The sequence below is a fragment of the Haliaeetus albicilla genome, chromosome 2, assembly GCF_947461875.1.
Source record: "Haliaeetus albicilla chromosome 2, bHalAlb1.1, whole genome shotgun sequence".
NCBI lineage: Eukaryota > Metazoa > Chordata > Aves > Accipitriformes > Accipitridae > Haliaeetus > Haliaeetus albicilla.
Genome location: NC_091484.1, coordinates 40,878,076 through 40,902,980, shown reverse-complemented (window position 1 = coordinate 40,902,980; position 24,905 = coordinate 40,878,076). Strand labels below are relative to the sequence as shown.

Sequence of the window (24,905 nt, the reverse complement as noted above, 5' to 3'; positions counted from 1 at the left end):
TGCTTAAAGACACAAAAGTGAAACATAAAATCATACCTAGGGAAAGATAAGAAACAGGTACTCAAGTCATAGCACTGAAAATACATTTCCTTCTCATACTAGGAGCTATTTTTTTCTTTTAGAGTGATCCTTTAGAACAGTTTAACTTCCTTACTGTAAGAAGTCCAGATGTGTGTATGCATTCTCAGTCAAAGTTCCAATGTGAAACAAGAGGTGGCTGGAAGTCCCTTAAGGCTCTTCTATCTCTGGAAATCCTAGCTTCCTCACCTTCAGAGTATTTCCCAAGTAGATAAGTACAGCTCAGAGATGAGGAACAATTGTAATTAATCATATTTAAATTGACAAGACAACTAGCAGTCTTTGCATGAAAGAGCTTTAGGGACTTATCCACCTGACTGAAGGGAGAACTACCTGAAAGACACAGTAGGAACTACATCCAGTGTTTTTCTGAAAGGTGTTCAAGGCACACCTGAGAATGTTTATTAATGGGGCACTGAGGCCTATGAGCCTGACAACTTCATTCTGTTGGAGACAAGGGCATAAGGAGCACAATAGTGATCAAGCTTCTTACATGGGAAATTGGTAGTTTATTTTTGCCCCCTTCGCCTAGTAGGATATCTTGTATACAGCCTAGGATGCTTTGGAGGACAGTGGAATAATTAGTAATTATTCTGTCTTTTAACATATACCTTCAAGAAATGACAGATTACATATTGGATTTAGTTTGATATCTTAGCACAATTTTCCTCCCTCTGTATCTTCCCTCTAAAAAAATACTTCTATCTTTTTTTGCTAAAAAAGTACATAAATAAATGCTGGGCAGTCTGATTTCACACACTGCTGCCAAAATCTTTAGAAAGATTCCTGAGATCTAACATTACAAACTTTCTTACACACTGAAAAGACAATATACTTTACTCTCGTCATGAAAGAAATCTTTGTGCCTGAGAGGAATGAAGAAAGCAGCTGTAAGAATGCAGATTTCTGCAAAAAACTGATATAGAAACAAAGAGACAATTTTTTTCTTAATCCATAAAAGTGTAAACATTGGTACTGAATGAAATTTTGCAGAAGGCAGTCAAAGTGCAGAAGTGATGAATTTTTCACTTTCAAAGGTGACATGCATCAAGAAATGAGGGAAATCAGACTTTACACTGGCAGCCTACTAATGGGACATGCACAAAGACAGTTCAAAACCAGCAGCACAAATTCTGCTATCTGCCAAAGATCTGAATACTGCAAAGATTACTGTGTACAGCTTCATCTCAAACACTTTATCCACTATCCTGTGGATATCTGCTGTATATTATATCCACACATATACACATGCCATTCTAAAACAGCAAGAGGTTTGCTTTTTTTTAGTATAGATGAGTATATTCGAAACTGTATGCTAGCAATATGTAACATTAAATTTATGAATTTGTACATTTTATTCATGTGAATGTTTTCAGGCTGTAACAGCAGACTCTTGTTTTTAATTGAAAACCATCACATAACTATTATACATTGGGCGGGGTAGTGCTTTAAGGATTAATAGTGATTAATCTGCAGAAATCCCATGAAAAAGGTCTTAGAGATGAAATCGCATGACAATTTCTATACAGCTTACTAGGTTATTATATAAAATATACTGTTTCCCTCAAAAGTATACTTTATTATGAAAGATGTCTGTGCAGAATACCAAGCAAAGGCATTCTAAACAGCATAAACATCTGCAGTTACCACAGCTCCTGGATAACTTAAGCAAAATAGTAGGATAGCATACTTTGAAGATTAAAGAAACTTGTTTCTACTCTTGGTTACCAACTCTTTACTTCAGCATTTTTGTCAGGTAAGAAGAAACTTGAAAGTACAGTTTAGTCCCCCAAATGTAGGTTGTTATTAACTTCACAGTATTTAGAACATTTTATTAGAGAGATTTATTCCCTGTATTTACAAAGCCAGCATCTCACCTTTGGATCTCGGAGAAAAAGTGCTCTTAGGATAAGGGAGTGAACATCTCCAATAGGTGGATAATGCATCAGAAGTCCCAAACAGGTCTGGTAATTACTTGAAATCACTACAATGAAAATGGAAAAAAAAAAAAAAAAGAAAAAAAAAAAAGTGAAATATTACTATCTTATTTTGGTATTCCAAACCAGCACCTTTTCCAGTAGATTCATCACAGTTCAGATTCAGCTGTCTTTTCCCACCTTAAGTCTCTTAGAACTCAAGCAGTGCTCAGAGTAAAAGAAGATACTGCATAATCAAGCTTCATGACTATGCTTGGTCCAGTATCATTAAGGACAATGCTAAACCTACTACTTACTTTATGTCATAGACATTTACGTTAGCTCCAGATTTAGATGCCTAAATTTAGATCTCTGTAGCTGTGCACCTAAAGCCTGCCTGAGTCAGTGGTGGTCAGGGCAATAGTCAGTGGAGCTTGAAGAACTAGTCCTATACTCTGAAATGGACACTGACTTTTCAGACACTCATCTGCAGACACCTAAATTTAAGTATGATAATTTGTGAGATAAATTTTACCTTCGGTCCTGCTTTTATGATAACTTTCCCCCACTCTGACAATTCTTTGCTGAAGTATCTTTTATGTTGTTCTTATGTACATATACATACACATGCCCACACACATATATATACACATACGTAAAATGATGTCAACAACTCCTTTTTTTCTCGTAAATCAGAAACTATTCATGAAATGTTCAGGAAAAAGGGAAAAGGCTAGATTTTAATCTCATAAACACTTAAAAATATAATATACCATTAACTTTATTAGGATTTTTTACTTATTCAGGAAATTTTCAGCATGCCTTGCTAAGTTTATAATTTTGTTATAATTATGCCTGATTTTATCTCTATGTAAGTATACTCTATGGTTCTTTGCTTGTCGTTATCGTATTCTGGTTGGTTTTGGTTTTTTTTTTCCCCAAATCAATCTAATTATGAGTGCAATTATTAAAGACATCTTTTCAGGCAGGTCTATGTAAACTACTTCATTTCTTTTGCACCATCTAAATCCAGGCAATCCATCTGCCACAGCTGTCAAAGCAATGCCTGTTAACGATGCTTATACTCTGCAACATAAAGACAGCCTCCAACAATAGTAATTGTAAATAATTTTTTAACAAACTTTACTATTCTGAGAACTTCAGCTGTAGTAACAAATACTTTTAATTAATCAGGCCTCTACACCAGAAAGGATCATTGCAAATACAAAATTATTTTGAATGAATAAAATGCAAAATAAAGGACTGTTTTGTGGATAGAAAGATTTAAATGTTTTATTTTTTTTCTTTCATGTGAATAAGCCTCATATCCTCCTGCACCTTTCCTCCCTTAACAAGAGGATTATGGGGAAAAGATGCAGGACTGGGCAAAATGAATAATTATAATCTGTGTAGGGAACCACTTTATCATCTTCATTTCCGTTGCTGATCCGACAGCTTGTAATTTCATACATCTGCTTTCATTTGTAAAGCACTCACTTATCCTACTCATTCTTTATCTGTTCTGCCTGTTCTTTTTCCTACCCTTTGTTTTTCTTGTTCATATTCAGGTACCTGTTTTTTCTTCTTGAAGTCACAAAGCTGGCATAATGAACACAATACAATGGTCTCCGTCAGAGTTCTTTCAGAGGAATATAATATGAGCACCACATAGTACATACCCAATCAAACTCTCATACGTAAATCAAATTTAAGATACTGTTCTGCAGTTATGATCATGATGCCTTTTTACCAAAGCAAATAAAAATACTGAAAATTGATAGTAAATTCTAAATACTTTTATAAATGATAGGCAGTAAGACCAATGCATTTCTTGTTTGAACATATCAGAATGTGTTCTATTCAGTAATGTAAAATGGATTAAAATTATCCTTTCTTTATTTTTCTGGAAGAGTTCTTTGCTGTCTCACAGATCTAGAGAAAAGTAAATATTAAAAAAGCTAATTTATTTTAATGGTGCAGACTTGACCCCTGACAAAAAAATTGTGTTTTCAACCACATTTACTCTAATTATTAATTTTTTTATATGTATAATAGTGAAGCAATCGAATAATGGAAAAAAAAAATCAAACTGTTGGGAAATGACCTGTGTCCCCTCTGATTCCTAAAAGTTAAATTTTAAAATGAAACCTTACCATCCAAAGAAAGTTAAAAAAACTCCAACACTTAAATGAGGAAGGCCTGCTAACTTTTATATTTATTTTATCTTTAGGGTTTTCCCCACATATTCAGCTGTCCCCTTTCCATGTAGAAATCTTTACAGAAGAGAACACTGTTGCCAGTGCTCTATTTGCTGAGGAACCTTGGGTTAGAAGGATTACTTTGCTGAAACACCTCTTGGTACCCTTTTGTTTCAGAGTGATCTGTATGCTGCCCATGAGCCGGCAATGTGCGCTCGCAGCCCAGAAAGCCAACTGTATCCTGGGCTGCATCAAAAGCAGCGTGGCCAGCAGGTCGAGGGAGGGGATTCTCCCCCTCTTCTCCACTCTGGTGAGACCCCACCTGGAGTACTGTGTCCAGCTCTGGGGCCCCCAACATAAGAAGGACATTGACCTGTTGGAGTGGGTCCAGAGGAGGGCCGTGAAGATGATCAGAGGGCTGGGACACCTCCTCTATGAAGACAGGCTGAGACAGTTGGGGTTGTTCAGCCTGGAGAAGAGAAGGCTCTGGGGAGACCTTATAGCAGCCTTCCAGTACCTAAAAGGAGCCTACAAGAAAGCTGGAGAGGGACTTTTTACAAGGGCAGGTAGTGATAGGGCAAGGGGTAATGGCTATAAACTGAAAGAGGGTAGATTTAGCTCAGACATAAGGAAGCAATTTTTTAGGAAGAGAGTGGTGAAGCACTGGAACAGGTTGCCCAGAATTGTGGATGCTCCATGCCTGGAAGTGTTGAAGGATGGGGGTTCGAGCCACATGATCTAGTGGAAGGTGTCCCTGCCCATGGCAGGGGATTGAACTAGATGATCCTTGACGGTCCCTTCCAATGCAAACCATTCTACGATTCTTGTCTCTTCAGGACAAAATGCATAATACTATCCAACAGAGTGGCAGTTTTCTTAAAAATGATAGAGAAAATAGCAGTAAAGCAAAACAAACACCCCTTCTCTGAATATGCATGTCGGAGTTAAAAGGATTTCTAAGAATCAACTGTAGGATAAAGTTTCTGGAAGGAGATTCTCTGCAATACAAATTTATCCAGTCTCAGCAGTAGCTGGATGGTGCTGAAGTTCAATGGTGAAATATCCTACACTGTGGCCAGCTGCCTTGTAATAAGCTTGGTGCTTCTGTACCGGTGCTTTTCCTTCACTAATTGGCTTGGCAAGAGTCACATCGGGATCCAACTTCTGTTGTGAACAACAAGTTCTCACTTCTCCAAAGAATGCTATTGGTATTTCTAGGGAAAGGAGTAGAGAAACTCCTCTACATAGAGAAAACAATCTTACTGCCTTTTGATTAATATTTGTTATGCAGTGCGCAGAGGAACATCAAATTGCTTTCTCCCTTCTGCTTTAGATGAGACTGACTTTTCTCTGTTGGTCCAATAAACATTCCTGGATGCAAGCAGCAATAATAGTGGTGGAAAACATGTAAACTAACTGTACTTGTCTTCAACAAAGTCCTAATTTTCCTTGACATGTCATTTCTTAAGAGTTTAATGTTTGATGCCACCAGTCTTGTATCCTGATGGCTTCCTAACCCAGGAAGCCTACTTCCTAACCTACTTCCCCCTGCTGCTTTACGCATGGCTGTATTCTCTTTAGTAGGGCTTAAACTAAGTTAAACATAGATAATACGAACATCTTGCACTATAACAAAAATAACATCAGCTCCTCTAAGAAAAGGTTGTGGCTCCTTTATTTCGCTCAAAATATTCAGAGTGCTTTTAGATAAGAAAAAATACATTCTAACAATGGCCATAGCTAGTCCTCAAGTGGGAACATGATAAAAATATACTTATCTTAACACTCATCAGTCAAAATTAGCTCCTGGTGCAATAATGACAGTTTACTAAGCAAAATATAGACAGGTCTTCCAGGTTTGTTGATTTTTGTCATTCTTGAAGGGAAGGGAAGAATATAAAATATATGTATTTTTGCACTGCACCCTCCCCTCCATTCTGATTTCATCAACAACTTTGTATACATCCATATACATCTTGCTTCTGGTTTGACACATTTAAAAAAAAAGGTTGTTTTGCATGAATTTTTCCAAAGAAACAAAAAAAATTAATTTATTAAAACTCACAGATACTTTGGTAAACAACCCTACACTTGGCTTGTGAGGATTATCACGCCACAGATAAAGCTCTGCTTAGATACAGATGTAAAACTGAACAGAGCAGTTTACAGAATGGCTGTGTACGTGATTATGTGTCCGTAATCTCTAAAATGTATAAACAATAACCTAATAATCTAAACGTTCCCTTCTCATTGAATAATATATCATTTGACTAATAGAGGATTTCAAATCAATAACAACAAAATAAAAAATATAGCAGAAATAATACTTTCTTAAAATCATGTCTTTGAGAACATCAAAATAAAACACAGAACCCCCCCCATCAATTCCCAAACCAGCAACTTCTCCCTCATCCCCAAATGTTTTGGCATAAAAGAATCTGCATAATTTTTAAGCTTTCAAATGCTTTCAGTACTATATTATTATCATTGTTTACATTTGACATTTTTATAATAAAATATCTTAGGAGCTCTATTATTATTCCTATTGTTTCAAAGTTTTTAAACTGAAAATTTCCAGACTGTTTATTTATAGATGATTCACATCATCACATGTTTTGAGCTAACATTTCCTTTCACCAAATAAAGAGAAGCTTTTAGAAACCTATTTTATTTGAAAATGTTTGTAAAAATATTACAACGGAACTTTGAACTCCATTCAAAGCTCAAATATCAGCAATAAAAAAATGAGGAAAAATGGAAAACTCTTCTATTACAGACATATAAGAAAAGCTTTCTTTTATCAAATCACTGTGCAAATCACTATCGTTTGAGCTTGACTTTGAAAATATCTTCAAGTTTACAATATTTATGACTGGGTACTGTGTTTCACCTTTTTATTATGCCTAGAGTAACTAACTAGGTCTACCTATAGAACAAAAAGTTACTTATTACAGAAACAGTGTATGTATGAATATTAGCTGTCCTGATGAGGTGACTTTGCATCTCATTTGGGCAAATGTACTCCACTTTAAAGCTATTTACTACTCTGTTTACTAAGCCTGGGGATTTCAGAAAAAAGAGGGCATCATACAGATGCCTAGAACACATTTTTAGCTCATGTTTTTAGTTACCTCATACTGGTACTTGTACATGAGCACCACAAAGCAAAAGAAAACAAATGCAGAACAACCTTCCCTCCCCAAGAAGAGAGAGGGTGCTTACAAACACAGTTCTAAAGTTTCGTTTTTTTTTAAAGGAAAACGATGACACAAAATAAAACACTGATGTTAAGAAACAGTTTTACATGCATCTGCACCATATATCTATACCAAAAATTTTAAGATTATTTCCGTTTACTGCACATAAACAAGCCAGATTTAGATTGCAGAACATAATGACCTGGAATCAGATCATCCTGAAACAGCAGCATTAATTTTGAAACCTCTAAACTGAATTAAATGTCCACTTCTTTGAGAGGACTATAAGGTAGCTCTATATGCTGCATGTTTATTAAAAAGTAATTAAAAAACCACATGAAGGCAAGCACTGGAACGACAGTACGTGCAAAGTACATACACGTTATCTTTTTGAGATTGGGCCCTAAAATAGGAACCACAGATGCTGAAAACCTTATGTGTCCGAGAATACAAAATTGTGTCAAATATGCGACCTTGTTATAACCTAAAGCTTACAGATTGTATATAATTAACTCTGAACAGCATGCTATGGAATTCATATATTTAATGACAGACATAAATCTTGCTGCAAGACGCATACTTTCTTGCAGCAAAATTGTATACAGAATTTTTTCAAAATATGATGGGACAGACATAAATGCCTCAATCATTACATATCTTCCTCTTCCCATTCACAATTATATAAGCTAACAACATATTTGTTATTTCTTGTTTGCCCCAACTTAATGTATTTATTAGTCATCACTAACCCATAAGAATTCACCTTTGCACATATTTCAGGCATGCTAAAATAAAATAAAATTAAATGATCATTTTTTAAAGATGCCACTCTTGCACAGAATAAACATATTTTGTAATTGTTACTCATCTCTGCATTTACATTTCTTTCAAGATATATCTTCGAAAATTATGAGTCATTGCCTTGTGCATTTTCACATTTCTCACAGCAGAACAGCATAAAAGTATTTCCAGTCTCAGAGAGGCTTTACTCAATTCATCAGCTTGGTCAGAAGGTGGAGCTCTATACATACCTGTATCACTTACTGCACATAAAATCCACAACTCTATATAAAACCAGAGAACTACTCAGAAAACAAACCTGCATTTAACTCCAAGATACAATTTGTTTCATAAATACACCAGACCGTGTCTGATAATAAATGGCTCTTCTCCTAGCATTTGGAAGGATTTTCAGTATGTTAAAAAATTCACAATGAAATTTAGCATTTCTTAAGTCCTTTTTTTCTTTGGAAAAATAGGTTTGCATTCTTTTTAAAAGAGTGTAGGATAATTGATACTTACAGGCATCTCTAATATATAACAACATGGCTACAAAAATGTAGTCAACTAAATTCAGGGTGATACTGTCAGCAAATAGAGCATCCCAGACAACCAGAAGGTCCTGAAGTGGGAATTCACGTCCAAACAGGAGCCTTACCCATCGCCTGAAAAAAAAAGGAAAAGATATGATTTGTATTTCTCCATTTTGCCAAGTATGGTAAAGTCAGGATACCCATCCCTGGATCAGCTACAATCCAAAACATTTTACTAGAAAATTTTGCAAAGCGCAAAGATCTGTCATAACCACTTAACTAACTGTATTCGTGGAAATGTTACTGCATCTACATTAAAGAAGTGATACATTGCAGACTGTAAAAGCTAAACTGACTAATATTATTACATGGGTGAACCTCAAAGGACAAAACATATCAATCCTATACACTGTATTTTTTGGCATTTAATGTGATAGTGATCCAAGATGAAAGGGAGAAAATGTTACGCAAGAATAGCGTGGAACAGCAAAACCAGGAGGGTGAAGCCAGTGGTTTGTTTATGAGAAGCCCCGAAAAGCCCAGTGAAGTGAAAGCCAGTTCAGAGGCAGATGCCGAGCAGCAGTTAAAATGGACAGGGTCACACTGAGTTTGAAGAGGCTTCCTCCCTGTAATCGATGACAGTGTTCGCAGCTCCATGTGAAATATGCTATGGATGCTATTTTGATTAAACCTAATTTAAATCTTTACCAGATTTAGTGATAATCTGCATGTAGACTATACTGTCAATTCCTGTTCATATCCGTGCTGTTTTCATACCTAGCAAAATGTGAAAATCTGTCTTATTAAACGCACTATTTGCTTGAGGCTGTAAGCTTGAAATGCAGTAGAAGAAATTTTTTTCTCAAGATTTCTTATTTCCAGTTCTGGCTCTTACACTGACTTACCTGCTGACCTCAGGAAAGGCACCTCCCTTTCTTATTCCAGAACAGACCTGGTAGCTTTGTACCTTTTTAGGTAGGATTATCTAAGGTTACATTTGAAAGAGCTAAAAATAGTTAGTAACATTAATCCTGAAATAGTTATTACAAAATGGACTTAAAAATAATGAATTACATTTTTAGTGTGGATATGCAAATTACTATGCGTGTGGAATCTGTTTATTCAGTGGCAAGAAAAGATTGATTGCAAATTTCTGCTAAGCATATTAAGTCATTCTTTAAAACTCACAAAAATTTCTAAAAAGGCAACTAGAAATTTCATCAAGATTAGTTTCACTTGTAAGAATTCATGTTTAACCACTTTTGTCCCAGAACTCATTGTTGGTTTAAGGCATCTGGGTTTTTTTTCGTGACTCCTGTAATAAAAGTTCATTTCTAGACAAATGAATTCCAACACGTCAGTCAAGCACAAGCTTTTAAGATAGCAACAATCTGTACAAGAAGACTGTCTTATTAAAGGGACTGTTTTGCGAGTCAAGGTTTTGTTCACTTGTTTGTTTGTAAACTTTTATTCCCCCTGCCACTGGAACCATATGTATAATCTGCAGAAACATCCATGTTACAGATTCAGAGATCACTACACAGAATTTTTTCCCTTGCAAGACGTGTTCCCTTTTAAAAGTGAAAATACGTAGTTTCAAAAGACAGCATCTTCTCATCCTTGTATTAAACATTTACATTCTAAGATCTTGTAACTTTTTATGTTAGTGTAGTAATTATAAAAGTCACAATATTAGCTATGACAAAACACAAACTCTATGTATTTCTCTCTCTGATCAAACCCCTTCCCTATGAGGACTTATTTTCAGGCCTCAGAAAGAGAAGTCAGAAGAACTGTTAACACAGAAGTAAGGCTTAGCTAGTGCATTTAATACCACTTCTGTTCTATCGAAGGGATTTTACCATGTAGTGGCACATTACCCTACAGTGCTTAGCCCACAGGAGACTATTATCCTATGGTGACACAAATATTACCCAAACTCTGCGTGAAGCCTATTACTTGCATTAACAACCCCTCCCACCTGTAAAACCGCAACTTTCAAGTTACACAAACTGTTAGGCAAGAAATTTCAGCTAAGCTTCAAGCATTTGAGCTGACTTTGCTTGCAACTACCCAGATCTCATTCAGAAGCCTTGCTAAAAGTCTAATACACTCTAAGGGAAAAAATACACCATGGTGTAATGGGATTTGTTATTAGTCTTTTATTAGAAATCTCTTTTGCTTCTTTACTACTTCATTATGCAGTGTTAATCGTTTGTAGATGCAGGTTTATTCTGCTCAAGCAGAAGTCATTCCTTTTTTCCTCCTGCTTTTGTATTTTCTCCTGGGAAAATTAAATCTCAGTCCCCAGAGGTATCACGTTTCACAGACGTAGTCTGCTGAAGAACAACTGGACTTCCTTTTGCAACCGTAATATTACCGTTAATTATTTGAACTTTCCTGTCTTAAAGGGAGCAAGCAATTCATACTGTTGTAAATGCATATATACTAACTGCTCTCTTATTTTCTTCGGCAGCATTTAGCTCATAGCATCTATAAACCAAGGACCCTATTGCCTATGAACCATGCTGCCATATGGCAGGACTCCACTCAGCTTTTGTATTCATAAAAAGAGATCTTAATTCCTTAAAGTAAGTGTCCACGCTGAAAAGCTGTCTTTCAAACTAACACATTTTTATTGCTTTTACAAATATTTGAAGAGAATTTAAGACACACTTAATAATTGCATTGGACATGATAAACCTTTTTTTTTTTTTTTGAGATGGCTGTCTCTGGTTTAATTATTGTTCTGTCCTGTTAATCTTGCCTTACATCTGTTACACCTGCAGACTGCGAGGCTCACAATAGTATACCTTTTATCACATGCAGTAATACAATAATTCATATTTTACCAGGCACACTTAGCAATTAAAATCTACAAAAAAAACCCCAACAGATTCTTTAAAGCCATAATACACCAAGGTACTACTACCTACATTGTAGAATACGTAACTGTATCTTCCACTTATGATTCCTATATAATTAAACCAATATTCTCAAGAGATCAGTAATTACTAGCAATAGATAATGATTCATTAATGACCTTACAGTATAGGGAAAGCAAGAGAAAACTGTACTCTAGTAAAGCCATTAAATAAGGCAATGTTCCAGCCTTACCAGTTTTAACTAAACCCACAACCATTTTGGCTGAGATTTACAGGATAATTCTGCAAGCATCAATAAAATTAACTCATGTTATTTGTTACATATATTTAGCTGGTTATCTTCTCTGTCTTCTTGGAAGGCAGACAATTTTTTAAAAAAACTTAAATAAGCCTAAGAAATGGTTACAGACTAGGTGATGCAAACAGCTTAGGAATATGAGGACAAAACAACACAATGAAATCGGAAAGAATAAGAAAAACCGTAACGCCAGGAAAGGGAAAGCATGAGTCTGAAGCTACTTCTATAGCTAGGACCTACAACTTGTCAACAAGTTGCCTAAAAATTCTACTGTAAGAGCCTGTTTTCAGCCATTTATACTTTTGCTAAACTCAATCTTCAGCACAATTTCCACTTCAAGCATCTGCTCAAGACTTGATTTTTTTATTCATTGATACTATTCATTAGAACAAGGTTAAAAAAATTCTGGTCGTGTTTAACTTACTTTGTCCCCAGGCATTTCATTAAGAAGGTCTAGAACCAAAACAAGGTCTCTGGTATTTCCTTTTTGCTGTGTATATTAAAAAAATGCCCAAATTTGGTAATTCCTTGGTTGGCCTAAACACAGCAGGGTGCAGGTTTCCACTGAGTCTGTTCTGTTTCCCCGTCTTTCACCCCAGCTGCACCCTCCTTCCTGCATGGGAAATGGCAAAGGTGCATATCATTCACCTGCAATGGCTAGTGCCACGTAGTGGATGTGGTGGCAGAGGATGCTGTTCATCTAGTTTCCAGTGCTTGCAAGACTCAGTAGTGGGAGTCTTCCAGGGAAAGGGAGGGCCAGTAGGATTTTGCAGGATGTCATTGCATTCTCAGTGCAAGTTTTGCTGCTTTTTTTAAAATAAGAAAATTATTTAAATGGACTGTAACTATTGAAAAGAACACCATCTTATCAAAACTAAGCACTTGGAAGCTGAGAAATGCCAAAATTAACATCAGTTGTTTACTGACTGAGAAAATGATATGTAAGCTCTGTCTCTTTAAACTCTGTCATGAATTATGTTCAAGCAAACATTTGTAGCCAGTGCAATTTACTATGTAAAGTCATGGTCAATAATTTAGGAGAAAGGGTAGACAGACTTGAGCTGTGATCTGCTTGTTCAAAAATGAGATATGGAAAAAGGATGAGGAGCGACATTTGTATAACACTTTCAAAAGAACTTAAAGCTATACGGAAGAGAATTAAATAGTTCAATGCCAGGCAGTAAGCGCTACTCTGGGCAGACTTCGTGTCTGCACTACAATTTCAGACGTCCATGTTTCTGACCTACGGGCAGAGGGTGGGCTGCAGTTGAAGAAGGCTGTGTATCTCTGTGGCTATACTTCTGCAGAGGTACCCAGCAGCAGGCAGGGCTAACACGGGGGCTACCTCTCCCACAGCAGCACCCGTCAACACTCACATGGATGAGAGGAAGAGCAAAGATAGAAAAGCACCCTCCAAAGAAGACATTTGATACCAGAAGGTCTCCCAGATTTGGTAGTTGCCGGAGGCAGTCAGAGGGGAGACGGGCAATTGCAATCAGAGGATGTGTAAGGCAGCTTACTTTCTGTTAATGACATGAAGGAGACTAATCAAGACAAGCTTTAGCAACATTTCAGCTTAGACTTGTTACACAGTCCATTTCTCCAGTGTTCTGTCTCCTTTCTTAATAAATCTTGTTTTTATTAAGACTCCCATGGATTTATACAGTTCAGGGATTTTGTACGAAATGTCCTTAAGAGATTAATAAAACCTTCAAATGATACAAGACAGCAAAGGAAACATGCCCAAAGTATAATCACAACTTCTTCTTTCAGCTGCTCTTCTATAAGGGTCTTGTGGAAGGGCAGTACTGCTCTTGGTGCACAAGAAACTCTTAATGATCACAGATGAGAAGAAAGGCAAAGAAGCTAAGTGTAATGATCAACAAAATGACATTTCTAAAATAAACAAAACCTTATTAAAACCCAATATTTTGTCAGAACAGAGAGAAACATGTGAAATCCCAATAAAGCCAAAAAACTGGTATAAGAAGTTACGTGGGAAGCTCAGCAGACTTTGAGGGATTTACAGAAATTTCTGATGCGTTGGATCTAAACGTTGAGAATTTTACACACAGCATACCCTCATATACACACCACCCATAAAGGATGTACAGTGAGATATTGTTACAGCACATGTTCCATTTTTTTGCCTTAATCTACTTAACTTGTGAGGGGAATGAAAACAGACATCTTGTGAGAAGATGTGTTTACTTCATCTGTAAATTCAAATGTTAATTCTGGATTTATTAGATAAAATTATGTGGCCTTTGTCATTTGAGAAGGCAGACGAGATGATCAGATTTTCCTTAGGCTGTAAAACATTTAAATAGTATAGAATTCTACCACATTGTCTCCAGCAGTGTATGCTGATTGTACAAAAGTGTGTTTGATAAGGAGGTGTGCTGGTTTTGGCTGGGATAGAGTTAATTTTCTTCATAGTGGCTAGTATGGGCTATGTTTTGGATTTGTGCTGAAAACGGTGTTGATAACACCGGGATGTTTTCGTTGTTGCTGAGCAGGGCTCACACAGAGCCAAGGCCTTTTCTGCTCCTCACCCCACCCCACCAGCGAGGAGGCTGTTGGGGCACAAGGAGTTGGGAGGGGACACAGCCGGGACAGCTGACCCCAACTGACCACAGGGATATTCCGGACCATACGACGTCATGCTCAGCATATAAAGCTGGGGGAAGAAGGAGGAAGGGGGGGACGTTGGGAGCGATGGCCTTTGTCTTCCCAAGTCACCGTTAGGCATGATGGAGCCCTGCTTTCCTGGAGATGGCTGAACACCTGCCTGCCCATGGGAAGTGCTGAATGGATTCCTTGTTCTGCTTCGCTTGCGTGCACGGCTTTTGCTTTACCTATTAAGCTGTCTTTATCTCAACCCACGAGTGTTCTCACTTTTACCCTTCTGATTTCTCTCCCCCATCCCACTGTGAGGGAGGTCAGTGAGTGGCTGTGTGGGGCTTGGTTGCTGGCTGGGGTTAAACCACGACAGGAGGGAAAAAACGTGTGCCAACATCTAAAAAAATCATTCAGCTTCTCCTTAGACTTAGAGATAATAGAAAGTATATAAAAAAGATTCTTCTTACATGTGCACATACACCTGCCTTATCTGTTTAAGTAATTTCAGGTTTGTATGCATTGTACTATTCTGCCAGGGAACGACATACACGCTTTGGTGTGACTGTGATCCAGGTGGGATTGTCCTGTCCTGCACTCCCATGTGGGGTGTTCATTTCACGCCTTCTCCAGTACTGGCTGCATTTAGATTTGGTGGATCATTGCACCAAATGCATGAATCATGGCTCTGATGTTGGGTGGATACAAGGTAGGTTATTGCTGGTTTTTTTTCTGGTTCAAATTCTGTTTGGTTTGTGTTCACATCCATTAATTTTTTAAGTTTTACATAGTTATATTAAAAAATGCTCAACTTTAAAAACTATTATAAAATCCACAGGCTTTCTGCTTCACAGCTTAGACACTGGGGTCTTACGCAAAGATGAAAACTACGGTGTTTGAAAACAATTCCAGTAAAAACGAAACTACACATTTACCTTATGGATTAAATGGGTTTCAAACTCTACCATACGTTTTCCCATCAGAAAATAAGTATTTAAAATTGAATAATACTGATAACAAACACTCATTTATTAATATAAATCTACTCAAGTTTAGGCTAAGTGATGAACAAGAATAGTGTACGCAGTTTACTTTGCTGCCTTCTTTCCATTGGGGAAAAAGGTTTTGATTTGTCCTACTGAAAATTCCTGCTGCTCTACATAGCCTGAAAATTTTTTATAGTAATTACCTTATCAAACACAGACTAGCACATCTCTTTGAAATAAATACCTTTAATTTTATTTTTATAAATAAATGACATGCGCATCTAATTGTTATGCGGATTATTTCCTCTCCCATATGGTTTCTTCAAGTTTACTGGCAAGATTACTCAGTTTTGCATTTAAGAAAAATTCTTTCCATTTTTGGAAGACTCTATGCATTTCCTTATTAAAGAAGGTTTGTCTTTCTAAAAAATAAATTCTTAATAACTATCTCCCCCTCCTTACTGTAATTTACCCTTCTTTGCAAAAGCACTTACTGCTGTCTTGAGCCAGACCAATTCTAATATACGCACTTGCAGGAATGCACTTAATGAAAAAGGTGCCATTGCATCTTCATTAGCAGTAATGTTTAATATTTTAAAAAATGTTCTACAATAAAACTATTGAACCTGTTAGCCTGCTTTGGCTAGGTTTCTGTTCCAGTTCTTAACTAACTTTAGGCACCTGTTTTGGCATTGGTGCTGCCCTTGGTGTCAGATTTTCCATGGCTACCACTGTCACCTACTGCTGCTCCCCACCTACAGCCAACTTCTTGGGCGGTACCAACAACTACAGCTGGGTGCCTTGGACATGTTCAACAGAAGTGGTGGTGCTCCTGCTATAGGGAAGATAATTTTCCTTCATGTTCTTGCTATGGTTTTGGTCCCCGATGTAGTTCTAGCTTGTTGCACTATTTTAAATGTTGGTAGTTGTACTTTCATGTTCTTCTGAATTTGTTTTGGAAGTTGTTTCATGCAAGTTTATGGGAATCCACTTAATGCTGACAAAAGTGATGTATTTTGCTCCTTCATGCAGCTGTTGCAAAGTGTACATTTTGCCTCCCACTTCAGCCTGCTGTAGTACACACCCCAACAATAAGGAACTTTCTTTAAAAAACACTTTTACAAAGAGCATTACTGGTAACCAAACTCACTAAAACCTACCCCTGATTTTAAAACTCTGCTCAACATTTCTACTCTAATCTATAACCAGGGTACCTGGTTACGCAGGACATGGAAAAGGCTGAAGTACTGACTGCTGCCTTCACCTCAGTCTTTACTAGCGAGACTGGCTTTCAGGAATTCCAGGTCCCAGAGACAGAGGAAAAGGCTGGAGCAAGGAAGGTGTACCCTTGGTGGAAGAGGATCAGGTCAGGGAATACTTAAGCAAACTAGACATACAGAAGTTCATGGGACATGAATCGGATGCATCCATGAATGCTAAGGGAGCTGGTGGATGTCATTGTAAGGCCACTCTCAATAATCTTTGATCAGTCATGGCGACTGGGAGAATGTCCTAAGATTGGAGGAAAGCAAATGTCACTCCTGTGTTCAAGAAGGTTAAGAAGGATCCAGGGAACAACAGCCCAGTCAGCCTCACCTTGACCTCTGGGAAGATGATGGAGCAGCTAATCCTGGAAACCATTTCCAGGCATACGAAGGACAAGATAATCATCAGGAGTGGTCAGCCTGGCTTCACCAAGGGCAAGACAAATGATACATGAATTCATACCAGCAAAAAGGCATGTAAAATATACACCAAAAGATCACCACAAGCTGTTCTCCCCTTCCACAATAACCTCATAAACAAAAATAAAACCCCTGCAATGACAAGTAGACCACTGGAGAAACTTGCCTAAAGATGTGGTGGTTACCCATACTTGAATCTTTAAATTCTGATCAGATGTTATTACAAAATTCTGGAGGGATATCATGTAAGATTGGATCTGATTCAGTGATTATTTGATAAAGTCCTATAACAGCAGGAATTCAGAATAATTAAACTTATAAACCTGTAGGATCTTGGGTTACTGTTCTGATTTTGCAATTTATGTGATTGATCTTCGTAATGTAAAACTCAAGTAATACGACTGGCTGAAAAAGCTCTTAACACGCACGTAATTGGTTCACCTTTTCTTTATCTAATGGGTCAACTTGCTTTTGACTTTCTTCTCTGAAAGAATTCTAGTTTCTCTGCATATTCAAATGTTTTTTAACCTAGTAGTTTTATTTGCAGGCTTTGCCAATGGTTCTCACAACAAATTTGCAATAGTCTATTTCTGGAAAAGCTTGAATCTAAATTTATTTGTAACAGTAACTATGGACTAACACATTGTAAGACACAATGACTGTTTTCATTACCAGTGCTGATCTCCATCAGTTTTAGCTTGCTGTACTGGCTTGGTTAGATTACAGACACTTCCACTTTCCATTTCATCCTTCTAACATTTTCAGAGGCTATTTTGGTTTTTAGATACTACAAGACTGTAAGCTTATGGAATAGGAAAGAGTAAAAAAAAGCCAACACTCTGTCATTAGTCTGTTCAACTGATTTGAAAATGGATTTTATTAGTACCAGCAAGAAGTCTGCAACTGGCTTTTCCGTTACACTAAAAACTTCAAAAACAGAGCTAAGAACTTGAATGTGTTTAGAAGAGAATACAGAAACAAGATTCCCAATTTTTCAGCAGCAAAGATGGGAGAAACTGGACCTTTAGGTGGAAATTTATATTGTTGATATAACTCTTAAGTGATCAGAGACTTGCACTCAATGTAGCATTTAGTTTAAAGAAACTCTCTGCAGTGGGAGAAAAGTACACTGTTCAGTTTCTTTTCCATTCCTCCTAAACATTAGAAGTTAAAATACTTCAATTTTAGTATTTCTCATACACAACACTTTATAAAGGCTTAGTAATTAACAGCTATTACAAGCATTGTATTGACATTGCTAGCCTGTGTTTGCAGTAAATATGACATCCAGTTACTGGACTAGAACAGTTTACTGACCAATTCATTACTGTGAAGAGTGGATAAAACTGTTGTACTCCAGTAGTTACCTAGAGAAAGAATGATCATAATGAAACATCTAACATAGTTTCAGACATTGATGAATTTTTTAAAGGACAGAAGCTCTAGACATTTGTCAAGATTTTTAAAAAAGGTGCTTTAAGTTGACAACAAATATCACAGATCAAAGCTGAGGCACCCATTTTTTCAATGTTGGCCAAAATACAGAGGTAACAACACGAAGGGTCCAGCTGTTATACCATGAGTCATTTAGAAATTACCTGGGCTAAACTGTGCTTGTATTCAAAGGAAAAAGACTGAAGAATACTGCTGTGTTTCTGCAAAACAACTAAATATAAACAGCTAAGGCAATACTCAGATATAAAAAGCAAGGTTCAGTGTTGATAAAATTATGGGGATAAACAGTAAGGACTAGAGGGGACTGCTACATTCTACTGGAAAAAAGCGTTTGAAGTCAATGATAAACACCCCTTAAGTGCAAGCAGTATGGGACTTCATCTCTGACACATATCTAAAACCCTAATTTAATGACGAATATCTGCACTTATGAGAGAAAAATGTAAGAACTTGAAGGTGTGCCTACTGAATTCTTACTGCTCTTTGCAATTAAAACCTACAGTCCTAAATACTGATGATGCATGTGCATTTTGTTTTGAAAATCATTGCAGAGTAGCAAAAACATTTTCTTTTTTTAACAAAAATAATTACAGGTGAATGATTTTAAACACTGTTTGCTGCAATAAACCTATTGAAACAAAAGAGGCACTTCTAAATTAGTGAAGTTCCTACTGATATCAGCTATTAGCAATTAGGAACTCCACCCCCCCCAACTTTTCCATCTTTAAACAGCAATGATTAAATTTCGTTTTAAAGTGGAGAAATTATATTAGAAAAACAACTCTCAGTGTTGCAATTAAAGCACAGTTCTTAAGATGATAAAATAAATTTGCTAATAGCTTTATCCATTGATTCAAGATGCATGCAGTAGGTTTAAAAGATACAACGATCCCTTTGTACATTCTCTCTTTAGAAGAGGAATCTATAACATTTTACTGTCCCATGTTGTTATATCTTCTACAGAGTTACTACATTTCTCTGTAGAATCCACTTGGACAAGACTTAATAAAAAAGACATGTATTTTAAAATAAAAAGAAGAGAGATAATTTTGTTAATAGCTCTAAAGTAAACAAATAAGTACTGATAAAATATTATGAAATTTATATTCTATCTTGAGACTTCCCCATCACAATTAAATAAAATGCCTTTTCTGTCCATAAAAAATTGAAATCTACAGTTGAACCATCTTTCTGTTACTCTGTATTGAAATGTTAAAACAAAGGAACTTTCTGCTGGTATGCTAAAGAAAACATATTAAAAATTTCAGGAGATTTAACTTTTTTTTTTTTAATTCTTCAGAAGCTATCTGCCTATGTCCAGCAATGGAACTGCTACTGGAAAACACACTGTATTCAAACCAACAAGGCAACATGCCTGTTGTGACTGTACCACTAGCTTACCAAATCCATGTGAGTCTTTTTCTCCTTTCTAATCCAATTTCTCCACCACAGGTGTTTTCTGGTGTTACAGAGAATTCAGTTGATAACGAAGACAGTTTTAGGTTTTCATAGTAAAATTAAGGATGACAATATATCAAAGAATATGCATTATCAAGTAAAATGGTAACTTTAAGCTAATTAAATTATGTATCAGATCGCCTCCTTTATCTCATAAAACTGCATAAATATATGTCAAACATATCTGAAGTAAAAGGACATGGCCTTTACAAAGTGATAGTCTTTCAGTTGGGCTTAAAGCATAAGAAATTGAAATTGTGATACTTTGATATGAAGAAAACAAAAAAACCTTATTAAGCTATTTGGCAGCCATGCTCAGAATAAAACAGGCACCAGTAGTGAAGACTTTATTAACATCCACAAAATCTTACTATACATACCTTTTGCAGAAGCCTTATTTTAGTATTTGGAAAATTCCTGCTAATTATGCTGAATACAAACTCAGGTAAAACTATACCACTGCAGATAAATAAATTCCTTGCCAATAAACTGGTAAGAAAAATGTGGAGAGATAATAGAACACCTAAAGAGATGCAAAAACCCACTACAGAGATACTAGAGAAAATATCGTTTTCTATGCATCCAGGACTTCGGGCATCTTCCATGAATGACTGGAGCACCCAACTTTACAGCAACTCTGCAGACGAAGGAGCTCTACTTGAAATTCCCTGTTTGGAGCTGCCGCCCACAGGGGCCAGACCACCTTGACAGCAGCCCTCAGAGAATCTTGGCTTTCCATATTCCTTTTCATCGCAGTATAGCAGACTTACTTCAGAGATGCTTCCCCCTTGAGAGTCAAAATTAAACAGCAATAAACCCAAAATGGACAGAATACCTACCTACCACCTGAACTGGGGGCTTATTTCTGTAAACCTCTTTGTAATTAAGTATATAACATTTCAAAATCCCTTTGTGGCTCTCCACTCCAGAGGAGAAATTTATTTATTTTTTAAAATGAGGAGAGAAGATTTATATCATCACTGAATTCAATATTACATCTATTGTACGCTCTAAAACTAAATTAAGAAGCTGTTCAGAGGCCATACATGCAGCAGTCCATTTCAATCTATTAGTCTGGCTAAATGCCTTCATACATCCAGTGAAGGGAGTCATCATCATCAATCTGCCAGTTTTAGTGACCAGTCAACTACATGTTGATGCATGCACTGAGGAAACACATGCGCTTCTTCCCTGCTGTCGTACTCCTAAACGTAAGAATCAAGTGAGGCTGTTCCAATAGGTAGCACACAAAATGATTATTTAGCTGCTTAGTGCAAATAACAGTGTTAGAACCACCATTTTATTTATAACCTTAGTTCAAAGGCAGAATATGTTTGGAGCCCAGTGCCATTATTGAGCAGGGTAAGGCAAATAAGAGTTAACTTCTTTTGCCTGTTAACTGCACTATTGTTATCCAGAGTCTTGCTTTCATTTAAACTGCTAAGCAAAAAAATGCACACTTGGAAGTTCTTTTATCCTTTCGCTATATACTTAAAAAAAGTTGTTTTACATATTAGTTACAAGAATAGGAACTTCAACTTTTGTGAAACAAAGTGCCTATGACTGGTGAAGTTTTGAGTTGTGTAGCAGCAGCCTTATGGGAATACCGCATCTTTTTGGAAACGCACAGGGCCTTAGTGGTCTCATTTAGCTACCTATGTGCCCCTGCAGAAGCCCTGCTAGCAATAAAATACTCTGGTGGCAAACAGCTAATTCATTAATTAACTACAGTATTTGCTGGAAAGGGAAGCACTAAACAACGCTGCACAGAAAGTGCAATTGCGGTTGTTCCAGGTCCCTGTCTGCAGTATGTGCGGCAGAGGCAAGCAATGCCTATGCTGTTTCTAATTATTCCAATTATCATGGCACACTATGAAAACTTGATTAATAACACTGAAGATATTGTTGTGGCAATTAGCCATATGGTTGTGGGACTTTATTCTGTCACGATTTAGCCATTAGCATCTACTTATGTTTGTCAGAACAGAGCATCCGTGACAAGTTGGAGTTCCGCTCACCTTGCCGAGTCCCCGGTGAGCAACACCAGAGAAATGTTTATTCCTGGGAGCCCCGCGCTTGAGTAAATTTTTCATGTGGCATCCGGTCTGACTGGGGACAAATGTCAAGTAGCTTAATGCGACGACCCATCAAGCCAGGCTCTTTCTGCAAAAGGTACCTTGTGAACGGCTTGTCAAGGCAGACTTCTTTCAGGGGAGATTTGACCAGTAAAATTAGTGTCAAATGTCCTGTATTCAATGTTTTCAACAGTTAACCGTTCCGACAGCATGCACCTACCCTTATTTAGACGTGACGAAATGCTCTATTATGATTTTATACACCTCTGAGTTACATAGTACTGCGTGCTTGAAATGTAAATCTCCAAGCAGAGGGACCACGGGACAGCACTACCACCAGGTTGGTCAGCTGAACTGACAGCTACATGAGCTGACAATTTTTATGAGCCATCTTTTTACAACACGAAGTATATATTAAAAAACGTTTATTTTAATTGTTCTTTCTTTTCATTTTGTGGTCAGAGTAACCGCTCATGTCTAAAAGCTCTCTCTAAGACACAAGTAAAACCTTTAAAAAAATCATTAATAACTGAAGGCTGCCTTTTTTTTCCTCCTGAAAGCATAGCAGTAGTCTTACCGCTTCTCTAACATTTCTTGCAAATCAGCTAACGCAAATGTGTTTATATTGGCACATCACTCAAAATCAAAATGTTTGCAATCAAAGACAACTCCAAACTTAACTAGTTGTCCACAGTTACAAATCAAGAAGTTAGTCCTTATTAAAAGGAGTAGGAAGCACTAAAGAATTAGCATCTTGCTGCACAGGAATGCCATATATACAACTGATGAAATTGTGCTTACCTCTTTCGGATATGAGAGGAGGAAGCAATCACCCAAGTTTGTGGAAATGACAGTAAAATGACACAACGTAAGTTTTTAAGAAGCATAGAACTTTAAGAAAGCCCACAGTATTGTAGAAATTCACTGGCCACTGTTAAAAAGAACAACAAGAACCGCTATTTTTCATCTGTTTTTCCAATAGCTCTACCTCTATCCTAACAGTAGCTTTCCTTTTATAGTCACTATCTTCCATCTGTATAGATCTTTCACACACTGTGAGGAGACAGATACATCGTTTAAAACCATAAAAGTAATTGTAAGGAAATAAAAATAGACAGAGGACTCTGAGCAGGTGTAGTATTTTTAACTAAATTTAACTCGTTATTTAATGACAAGAATTTTAGTTGACAAGATATCTGGGCATAAAATTTGCTGACAAATGTCCATGTAAGAACAAAAATGATGTACATGCCTCACAGCTCACTACTAATCGGGATGTATCAGCAAAATAAAGTTATCAGCAGAAAGGAGGGACTGGATCTGCTTCTCATCAGACATACCAACTTTTAATGGAGAGCTAGTTCTAAGGCTGAAAAAAAATCAGTAAAACTTTTTTTCCATTTATGCCCTTTTGATTGAGATGATCAAGTTTGTTTTTAAATAACAGTGTTTCTAGAAAATTATATACTGACTGTCCTAGAAATCCCATCTGTGCACATAGACATTCATATGTGGAGGGGGATCGGGTGTAAAGGAGGTAAATAATTCAAAGAGGGAAGCAAGGAGAGAAATAAATACTAAGCAGGAAAGAAGGAAGAGATGAAGGATAGACAAGAGGGCACAGAAGATTTAGCTGGAAGGTAAGTATCAGTGAGGATTTTTTTCACAGGAGCTGTGGAGCACAAGACGGATGACCGAAGGGGTAATTTGTGTGCAGTGTGAGCGCTGGGCTCAGCCCTAAGCCTATGCAATGGATTCAGCTTTCTCCTTATCTGTAGCGGTTGCTGGTAGGAGGTGACAGCAGCAGCATATGGCCTTGCTTAAAGCTGAACTTACTGTTCTTACCAAAGGGGTCTGCAGGACTCTCCCCCTGCCCACCACACGGCTTCTGAGATAGAGAGAAGACCCTGCAGCTGGAGACGTAACCCTGCAGAGGGAGCAGAACTGCTGTTTTCCTGGGCTGCGTTCTGCTCTTTGCCGTGCTGGAAATCTGCTTTCTACCTTGCAGGCCATTGCAAGAATACAATTGTGATTGCAATGAAATGAATAATGAGACTGCAGACTATATGATCTGACGGTTAAGATGATGTATCTGTTTTCTATTTGTCATCCGACCGCAAATTTTGGACATAGTATAGTTGAATATATGCTATATTTTCAGCTAGTACAATATTTAGAACAAACTAGGGGGATGAAGAGGAGTTAAAAACTATGCCATCCACATCCAAGGTCAAATCATACCCATGCCTGAAATACGGACAGATCAGATGAGACCATAATCATTCCTCCTTGGCCAAAGTAGTTGTCTGCTAAATCTCTATGCTACAAAGCAGCTCTGTCCTAGGAAGAGATTTTGGCACGTGCCGCAAAGCAATGTGGGATAGGAAACGTGAGAGTTTGGGTTGTCCTGAGAGATGGGTACACAGTCATTGCCACACACATTTGGGACCTGTCATATGGGCACCAGAAGTACAAGTCTTACAGCAAGCCATGCTTTAAACAACTCTCATGTCCCAACTCCAGCCAATGGTGTAGAGGGACAGTGGGGGCTGTTTCTTCTCCATTTCTATCTTATTTATACAGGATTAAGTATTTTCAGGAACTTTCTACTACATATACGTGGGTTTCTGATGATCCTTGCCCTGCAAAACTTGGCTGGAACTTCTAGACCCTATTTTTGTCTGCTGATTCACTGTTTTAGATTAACTTATTTTTAAATATGGACCAAAACCAGACACAATG

General features: G+C 37.2%; 1 protein-coding gene across 3 annotated transcripts in view; it reads right to left on the bottom strand.

The window, feature by feature from the left end:
• TBC1D5 (TBC1 domain family member 5) overlaps positions 1-24,905 on the bottom strand; it is a 328,348-nt gene that overhangs the window by 75,118 nt on the left and 228,325 nt on the right. For all 3 annotated transcript variants that reach the window (XM_069772151.1, XM_069772135.1, XM_069772143.1), the window contains 2 exons: positions 8,692-8,834; positions 1,956-2,062 (listed from right to left, as the gene is read on the bottom strand). In XM_069772151.1, coding sequence (XP_069628252.1) covers positions 1,956-2,062; positions 8,692-8,834 — 250 coding nt within the window. The remainder of the gene's footprint in view (positions 1-1,955; positions 2,063-8,691; positions 8,835-24,905) is intronic.